This window comes from Phodopus roborovskii, unplaced genomic scaffold (assembly GCF_943737965.1).
Source record: "Phodopus roborovskii unplaced genomic scaffold, PHOROB, whole genome shotgun sequence".
NCBI lineage: Eukaryota > Metazoa > Chordata > Mammalia > Rodentia > Cricetidae > Phodopus > Phodopus roborovskii.
In genome coordinates, this window is record NW_026125059.1 from 460,603 (window position 1) to 469,873 (window position 9,271).

At 55.7% G+C, this 9,271-nt stretch overlaps 1 protein-coding gene across 6 annotated transcripts; it reads left to right on the forward strand.

Moving 5' to 3' along the window:
* Positions 1 to 598: 598 nt before the first annotated feature.
* On the forward strand, positions 599 to 8,298 carry Znf512b (zinc finger protein 512B). Of its 6 annotated transcripts, none has more exons than XM_051184218.1 (17): positions 616 to 799; positions 2,232 to 2,357; positions 2,581 to 2,723; positions 3,023 to 3,151; positions 3,245 to 3,831; positions 3,931 to 4,157; positions 4,255 to 4,326; positions 4,415 to 4,600; positions 4,696 to 4,820; positions 4,903 to 4,995; positions 5,136 to 5,234; positions 5,321 to 5,491; positions 5,801 to 5,995; positions 6,249 to 6,350; positions 6,699 to 6,761; positions 7,260 to 7,358; positions 7,927 to 8,298. In XM_051184218.1, exons 2-17 carry the CDS (start codon positions 2,234 to 2,236, stop codon positions 8,176 to 8,178), a joined length of 2,667 nt encoding a protein of 888 aa, XP_051040175.1. In that variant the 5' UTR covers positions 616 to 799; positions 2,232 to 2,233; the 3' UTR covers positions 8,179 to 8,298. The 6 variants fall into 6 exon arrangements, with proteins under 6 accessions (XP_051040197.1, XP_051040157.1, XP_051040148.1 ...); XM_051184229.1 differs by having other exon boundaries at positions 620 to 799; positions 4,415 to 4,561; positions 7,927 to 8,297; XM_051184200.1 differs by having other exon boundaries at positions 612 to 799; positions 3,023 to 3,831; positions 4,415 to 4,591.
* The last annotated feature ends 973 nt before the right edge of the window (positions 8,299 to 9,271 follow it).

The following is a 9,271-nucleotide window of genomic DNA, read 5'->3' on the forward strand; positions in this document are numbered from 1 at the left end:
CAATCAAGCTCAATGGTCTTACAGCGTCTAGATTGACTAAGGTGGCCACAGGGACAGATAGAGGCTGGGGCTCACCCTGCCTGACAGCCTATGTAGTTCCTCTAATGGCAATCTTTCCTCCTAGGGTCTACTTGAGCTAGCGCAGCCAGACAGGTAGCTTAATCTGTGAGAGAATTTGGAGTAGTGTTCAGAGAGTTCCTGACATGCCTCAGTTTACTGGACTGTCCACAAAGCGACCCCTGCCCTAGGCACGCTTGGCGGGCCTCCCGGCCTGTCAGGTACCACCCTGGACACGGATCTCACAGCCTCGAGGCGCAGGCAGGGCCCACCGGCCCCTTCCCCGCAGCGGCTGCCGCGTGAATACCGCGAGAGTTCGCCCCCTCCCCCCCGCAGTAAAACTGTCAAAGGTGGGAGGGGCGGGAGCGCGCATGTGCGCAGCACGGCGCGCAGTGTGCGCCGCCCGGACCCCGCGCCCCGCGCCCCGCGCCCCGGCCCCGGCCCCGGCTCCGGCTCCGGCTCCGGCCTGGCCCGGTCGCACCCGTTGGGCGCTGCAGGTAAGCGCCGGCTGTGCTTGCCCTACCGCGGCCCCGGCGCCAGCCCGCGCCCCGCACCAGCCGAGTACTCAGCCCGCCTCCCCGCCGCGCCCGGACCCGCGCCGCGCCCCGCTCCCCGCGTCGGCGCCGTCCTCCCGCCTCCTCCTTCTCCAGAAAAAGTCGCCATTTTGGTTCACTGCCTTCGCCCCCCCGCGGTCGGCGCTTCCGGGCCCAGGCTGCAGCCCGTGTCCGGCCTCAGGTGACAGGTGGGTGGCCGCGGTCCTTCAGGTGCTCGTCTTGGCAGCGCTCGCCAGACCAGGCGAGTGGCCTGAGTCCGCGGCGGCGCCCTCTTCCCCCGGAGGCTATAAGCGAGATCCTGGGGACCCCAGGTGGTGGAGGGATTTTCCTTCTACTCTGGCGACCACCATGCCTTACCCCTAACTGATCTCTGACCAGACTGGAAGGGTGCAGCAGGCCCTTTACCCCTGGCCTCAAATATTATCAGGATTCTGGATGACTCGTTTCCCTCTGAAGCTACAAAAGGAGGACACCCAGAGAACTTTGGTTGGTTTAAGACACCCCCTCACCCCCTAGGCCCAGCATGGGGTGTTGCTATTGGCAGTGGACAGTGTCTGTCCAGACCTCTAACCTGAGCGCTCCCGGAATAGCAGCCCCTACATATCCCCTCTGATTGGAGTTGATCAAAAACTGGCAGGAGACGGGTCACCTGCTTGAACCTTGCTCCTTGGTACCGCCCCCTTCTGTGGCTTTGGGTACCTCTGAGAGGCTTCCACATGGCTGTCTGCGGTCAGAGCCCCCTCAGTTTTCAGGGTATGAGATGTCTCAAGCAGAACAGGTCCCTGGAACCCCCGCTCCCCCCGCACGCGCCCCCCCCATGCTCTGTGCTTCAGCCTGGCAGGCTCTAGAGCTTGAGCCGGCATTGGCTGCAACTTGTTTAGCTGAAGTGGGTTCCTGGGTAAGGAACCTCGGAGTTATTGAGAATAGCAAGCAGCGGTGGCCTGATAGCCTGTGGTGGCTCAGGGTCTGAACCAGTGCCTCACCCTGACTACACAGGAGGCTGGGAAGACAGGCAGGTAGGATGGCTCAGCAAGCATTGGAACCAAAATGGAGTTCCAGTGGGTCTTCATTCGCTCACCAGAGACATGGGTGCATGTGGTGGGGAAGCAGGCCTTCATCTCTCATGTTGGCTGTCTTCTGTGTCCATAGAGAGGTCTTCAGGGGTGCCCATCTGGGTAAGCTAGTGTTACATATCGGGATGGGCAGGGGCCAGGGCCCTAAGGAGAAGGTGTCCCTGAGGCATCATGGCATGGCTACCTTTGAGTCAGCAACCATTACTGGTGAATTGTCCCCCACGAGGGATATTATCAGTGTCCTTCCCGTTGCACAGTCCCATTCTGAACACAGGCCCCACAGGGTCCTTTGCCTCCTGTGGTGTGTGTCTAGATGAGGAAGTGAGTGTGTCAGATGTAGTGACAGCCTCAGCTCTTTCCACAGTGCTTGTGCCTTGTGGGTTATTTAAAGAGAACTTGTCGTGCAAACCCCTTTCCCTGAGTTAGAAGCCCCCATTATGTCCTTTTTGATGGGCTAGTGAGGCCTATTGTGGGTCTCTAGGATAGCCCCAGCGACAGCCCTGGGTTGGGCCCATTCAGTTCATAGGTCTGTGCACTTGCTCTATAGAGATGACTGAACCCTTCTGTGTTGGAGGAGGCCGCCGGCTTCAAGGGTCCAGCAAAAGTGGATCTGGAAAGGCTGGCAGCCGCAAGGATGTCCAGCTTCCCATGTTGCAGGATCCACCAAAGCTGGGTAAGGAGCCATGGCAGAGATCAATTCTAGAGGGTACAGATAGCCAGTGGTAGAGTAGGCTACCTCCTTGGGTATCCTGAGGACCTTCTTGGGATGGAGATTGTTAGCCTGAGGCTTAGGCTCTTGTCCTAGGTTAGCTATAGCCCTGGGCCTTGGTGCTTGCTGCCCCTGGGGGTTGGTGATGTTGTGCACCCACTGAGCCTTGCTCTCTCCTGTGCTGCAGGAATGCCAGTGGTTCACAGTGGTCATACAGTGCCTAGCCAGGCCTCACTCTGCTTTGACCCTGGAAACCCAGCCAGTGACAGGACAGAAGGGAAGAAAAAAGGGAGGCCGAAAGCTGAGAATCAAGCTCTGCGAGATATTCCTGTGAGCTCCCTGAGGGTGGGGTTGGGGGGGGGTGCTCATACTATTCAGCCCATGAAGGCCACTGCCCTACCCTTACTTGCCCACAACACGTCCTGTGCCAGCTTGTTTCAGCATGTGGCCAAGGGCCCTTGCATCTGACCATTATAAGGTCCCAGTGGGGTACGTTAGTAGTCTGCAGCATAGGTCTGCAACATGGTTGAATACTTGGTCTGCTCTTGAGGTTTGAAGGGCTCATTTGGTTTGGGGCCTTTGAGTCTGGGTAGCTGCAGGTCAGCAGTTTGGCCTTTTCCTCTGTCCAGTTCTCCCTGATGAATCAGTGGAAAGATGAATTCAAGGCACATTCAAGGGTGAAGTGTCCAAACTCAGGGTGCTGGCTAGAGTTCCCCAGCATCTACGGGCTCAAGTACCACTATCAGCGGTGCCAAGGGGTAAGGGGCTGCGGGTCGGGGAAGAGGAGGCCTGGGAGTGCATCTGGGCAGAGGCCCCCGGGGCCCCATCCCACACCTGCCCTCCCTGCCCAGGGCGCTATCTCAGATAGGCTGGCCTTCCCTTGCCCCTTCTGCGAGGCCGCATTCACCTCCAAGACCCAGCTGGAGAAGCACCGGATTTGGAATCACATGGAACATCCTCTGCCTACCCCTAAGCCTGGCCCTGTCAGCCGGCCGGTCACCATCAACCGGCCTGTTGGGGTCAGCAAGCCCATCGGAGTGAGCAAACCTGTTACTGTTGGCAAACCAGTGGGAGTCAGCAAACCCATTGGCATCAGTAAGCCAGTCACAGTCAGCAGGCCTATGCCAGTCACTAAGCCTGTCACAGTCAGTAGGCCCATGACAGTTTCTAGACCTGTGCCAGTCTCCAAGCCCATCCCAATCACCAAACCTGTGCCACTCACCAAACACATGCCGGTTACCAAGCTAGTGACAGTTACAAAACCTGTGCCACTCACCAAGCCAGTACCAGTGAGCAGGCCCATTGTGGTCAGCAAGCCAGTGCCGGTCAACAGGCCCATTGCCATCACCAGACACACACCACCCTGCAAAATGGTATTGCTGACTAAATCTGAGAACAAAACACCTCGTGCTACAGGCAAGAACAGCAATAAGAAAAGGTACAGGAAGTCATTTGGGGTGGTAAGTTGTCAGATGTGCCTGGGGGTGGTGAGAGGGCCACTGGGTTCACCTGGACCTCACCTTGCCTACACTTGCAGGGCTGCAGACAGTTTGGACACCTGCCCCATCCTACCCAAGCAGGCAAGGACAGAGAATGGAGAGTATAGCCCATCCACCATGGGCCAGAGTATGACTTTCCAGCTGGGTACAGATCCCAGCAATAGCTCCCTACTGCCAGGAAGCAGGCCCTTGATGGGCAAAGAGGCACTGCGGCCTGCAGACCCAGCATCCCCGCCAGAAGAGGACCCCGAGCGCACAAAACACAGTAAGAAAAGAGCACTGGGAAACTGACCACGTGGACTCTGGCCTTTCAATAGTACGTTACCAGGATCTTGGTACTCATTTTCTTTCCCCTGAGTCAGGAAGGAAACAGAAAACACCCAAGAAGTTCACAGGGGAGCAACCATCTATCTCAGGGACCTTTGGGCTCAAAGGTAAGACCCCAGCCAGCTGGAGACCTCTGAGACTTGAGTATGCCAGTATTTAGCCCATATGTCTTATTTACATTGTGTGTGCATACAGGCCTGGCCAAAGCTGAAGACAAGGCCCGAGTTCATCGCTCCAAGAAACAAGAAGGATCAGTCTCCGAGGAAGTGAGGAAGAAGGTGCTGGCCACCCCTGTCACTGTCAGCAAGGAGGCATCAGCTCCTGTGGCCCACCCAGCCCCAGGTGGGGGCTGCTTGGCAGGACCCAGGACAGGTCTCCATGGTGGGCTGGATCCTGTAGCAAAGGCATGGGGGCTGCTCCTGGAGTCCAGGGCATTCAGGAGCCCCACAAGCCTGAGGCCTGACCCTGCCTCACAGGTGGCCTTGAGGAGCAGTGGCAGCGAGCCATCCATGAACGGGGCGAGGCTGTCTGCCCCACCTGCAATGTGGTTACCCGGAAGACTCTCGTGGGGCTCAAAAAGCATATGGAAGTATGTCATAAGGTAAGCCTCCTGCCCCCCAAGGTACTGGGAGGGAAGGTCCCCTGACCTAGATGGGTTTCTCATAGTTAGGCCCTGTCTACAGTTGCAGGAAGCACTGAAGTGCCAGCACTGCCGGAAACAGTTCAAGTCCAAGGCTGGCCTGAACTACCATACCATGGCCGAACACAGTGCCAAGGTATGCTGCCTGACCCCCCAGCTCCCTGTCTAGCCCTGACTGCCGAGCTCTCATTGCACCGCTGCTCCTCTGTGCTTGATTCTGGATCTGTGGCCCTAACTCCCGGCTGGCATCAGGTCTGAGGCTTGCTCTGTCTCCAGCCCACTGATGCTGAGGCCTCTGAGGGGGGAGAGCAGGAGGAGCGAGAAAGGCTTCGAAAGGTGCTGAAGCAGATGGGACGGCTGCGCTGCCCCCAAGAGGTCTGTGTGGGCCATGGCGGTGGGGGTGGGTTGTGGGCTTGGGAACTCGGGTGATTGCTTACCTGGTCCCTGACCTGGATCCCCAGGGCTGTGGAGCCGCCTTCTCCAGCCTCATGGGTTATCAGTACCACCAGCGGCGCTGTGGGAAGCCACCATGTGAGGTAGACAGTCCCTCCTTCCCCTGTACCCACTGTGGCAAGACTTACCGATCCAAAGCTGGCCATGACTACCATGTGCGTTCAGAGCACACAGCCCCGGTGAGTGGCCTATTATCCACCATGTCCTTGCTCTGATGACCTGTGTTGTGTCAGGCATGTGCTTTGTGAGTTCATGTGCTCCCTGATAAGTGTAATCCCTGCCCTTGGTGATCTTAAGTCTTGTGTGTCCTGAGAGGAAAGATGTATTTGTTGTGTCTGTATCTCCCACCACTTGCGTGCATCCTGGGTCTCCCAATACCTGCAGAGACCACACATGGCCTACAGCTCATGCCAACTGTTAACTCCTGGCCTCTGGATGTCTTCCTTCTCCATGGCTTATACTGGCCTCTGTGTGTCCTTGCTATCTAGCCCCCCGAGGAGCCCACAGACAAGATCCCTGAGGCTGAGGACCTGCTTGGAGTAGAACGGACCCCAAGTGGTCGCATCCGTCGCACATCGGCCCAGGTTGCTGTGTTCCATCTACAGGAGATTGCAGAGGATGAACTGGCCCGTGACTGGACCAAACGGCGCATGAAGGATGACCTCGTGCCTGAGACTGCAAGGGTGAGTGGCCCACCTAAGGGATGGGCAGGATCTTGGCCCTAGGTCATTCCCTAATTGCTCCCCCAACTTCTTGGTCTCTGACCAGGACAGGCCTCATATGATTCCCCTGTGGCAGCCATGTTCTTGTGACCTTGGCCATCTACTAACCCCGTCTGTGAAGGGGCAGTGAGCCTGCTGCAGACGCACATGCATTGTGTCAGAGCAGCATGTGCCTCAGCCTGAAGCTCACCTGGTGCTGTGCCTGGCTTTGCAGCTCAACTACACTCGGCCAGGCCTCCCTACACTTAATCCCCAGCTCCTGGAGGCATGGAAGAATGAAGTCAAGGAGAAAGGCCATGTGAACTGTCCCAATGATGTAAGCTGGGACCAGCACATAGTGGGTGTGGGGTGTTGGGGCTCCAGGATAGAGGGCTTAGGTTTGGCCCTTCAGGCAACAGTAGAGGTTAAGACAGTGAATGTCCTATTGGGAAGTAACCAGCTTTAGCCTATCTTTGACCCTGGCTTCATGTAGAGTCTTCATATAGATACCATGCCAACAAAAGGGACTGCAGCCTGGGGGGGCCCATCTACCCACCCTGCCCAAAATCCAAGGCTCCAGGGACCTGCCCTCAGAGAAGCCCCAGAATGCTCTGGGGTTGAGGATGGGGTGCCCCTTGTGTGGAGTTGTGGGAGGGCTTCCTCCACAGCTGTCTCCTGCCTGCAGTGCTGTGAAGCCATCTACTCCAGTGTGTCCGGCCTCAAGGCCCATCTTGCCAGCTGCAGCAAGGTCAGTTCTGGTTCCAGAATTATCCCCATGGTTGGGTGGGGCACTGAGCACTTCCAGCTTTCTCTTGCCAAGGGTTTACCTGTATCAGTGTAAGACCCCTACCCTGTCTATTACATCTCAGAGACTAGTAGGTACTCAACAGGTAGCCCAGAATCCCTCTCTGTTCCCTACACTAGCCATTTGGTTCCAAATCCTTTCCTGGATCTCCTTATCTTATGTGGTGTAAGTGTTCATCCTGACCTGAGCAGAGAGCACACTTGGCTTGAGATGAGTACATTCACCAAAGGACTGTGACCCCTGCCTCATCCCACTCTCCTTTTATTTCCTACTCCTAGCAGTGGTGGCTTAATAACCTTAGTACACACATCCTGGAAAACAGTGCAGTTTCTCTTTGGCTGACCCCAGTCCTAACCTTTTAGCAGCACAATAAGGGCTTGGACCAGATGTGGGTGCTTTGAATCTTCCGAAGGTTGGGTACTGGACCACTGTGCATTGCAGGGGGACCACCTGGTGGGGAAGTACCACTGCCTGCTGTGTCCCAAAGAGTTCAGCTCTGAGAGCGGTGTCAAGTACCACATCCTTAAGACCCATGCAGAGGTATGAAAGTTATCTTCTGGGCTTGCAGGCCTGGAGACTGACCTTAGGGATGGGTGGTAGAAAACAAGTGGCTCAGATGGTGTACACTGAGAAATCTGGTGTTATCTTTTCAAAATACAGTTCACTTCCCCTGACATGTCCAGACCATGTGGTGATAAATCTTGAAGAAAAATGAAAAAGCAAAAAGAATAGTCTGGTGGGGCCCTAGCTTGGTACCTGGCCCCTGAGAAGAGCCTCCCAAGGCAGGGAAACCCTTGTCTTCAGCTGCTTCCTAGCAGTTACATGTCCAGCCAAAAAATAGTTTAGGTGGGTTGGAAAAATGTATCAGTGGTTAAGATGCTCTTCCAGATGACAAGGATTTGTTTCCCAGCACCTATGTCAAGAGATTCACAACTGTCTACAGCTATAGCTCCCTAGTCCCCATAAGCCCCTGCACTTACATGCACATACAGACACACACACCAAAAAATAATAATAATAAACATGTTTACAAGTTAACGACAAAAGAGTTAGGTAGGTAGCTTTAGATCAAGGTTCCCAGTCTTGATTGCAAGTTTTTTCTCCCTAGAATTGGTTCCGAACCTCAGCTGATCCACCTCCCAAACACAAGAACCAGGACTCCTTGATGCCTAGGAAAGAGAAGAAGAAAAATCTGTCAGGAGGAAAGAAGCGAGGCCGCAAACCCAAGGAACGGTCCTCTGAGGAGCCAGCATCTAAGCTGCCACCTAACAGGGATGACTGGCCCCCAGGAGGCAGAGACAGGGGGGCCCGAAGCTCCACTGGGAAGAAGGCTGGAGCTGGGAAGGCACCTGAAAAGTGAGCCTAATGGGCAGGGCCTAGCCACCATGCCCAGCTTTGCAGAGATTAGGGGAACCAGTTCCAGACTTGTCCTCCACCTACACACACACACACACACACACACACACACACACTCACACACACACACTCACACACGCACACACACGCACACACCCATCTGTCCAGAGGTTGGCAAACCACTCTAATCTCCCTGAAAGTGGTCCTTCCCCTGTTTAGGTTGCCTCACATGGCTAAGTGGGGCTCCCCAGGAGTGCCAGGGGCAGTAGCAAAAGTGCAATAGGCTGAGGGGCCCCAGCCATCCCTACTCGGACATTCTTGGACCTGGCAGAATATAGAGCCTTGGCACCGTGGGGTACAAAGTGTGCTTGAACAGCCAAATGGCCCCTATCTCCACCTCCCTCTGGCCCAGTAGGGTCCCCATCCTGACTCCCTCAAGGCTCAGACATTCCTGGTGACCCATAATTGTGGGCTGACGAGGCACATGAGCAGCCTGGCTGCCATCACTTAGGCCTCACCTCCACCCAACACTGGATCTCCAGTATTCCCAGCTACCTCCCAGGACAGACCCTGTCTAGCTACTGCCATGCTGCCCTGACAGCCACCCACCCATCTGTCTTCTTGCATCCATTTATGACCCCCTTGCTTCTGTTTTCTACCTCTCTGGACCTGCTCCCCTCCTCTGTCATCCCTGCTGTGCTTCAGGCCTCACTCTATTGACTGGTGTGGTCATGGTGTAGTGTGTAGCCTTCCAGGCAAGGAAAGAACTCTGTGTGTTCTACCTTCAGTAGGATCCAGACCTGTAGCTCCCAACCTGAGAGCAAAAGACTGGAATGTTCCACCTCCAGCCTTTAGTTTCTGATCTTGTTGGCACCCTGAGTAGTGCCTCCCTCAGGCCACAGCCATGTGAAGCAGAGGCTGGCCAGAAGGAGCCTCTAGCCCAGGAGTAGCGCCTATGAGAGACATCTTATGTCTACCATGCTAGGTGGGCCCAGAAGCCCAGTTCTGAGGAAGCCCTCTTTTTCCCTCTGCTTCATCTGCCCTCAGTATCTAGTGGCAATCAGTCATTCGATACAGAAACTGAAGGATAGTGAAAG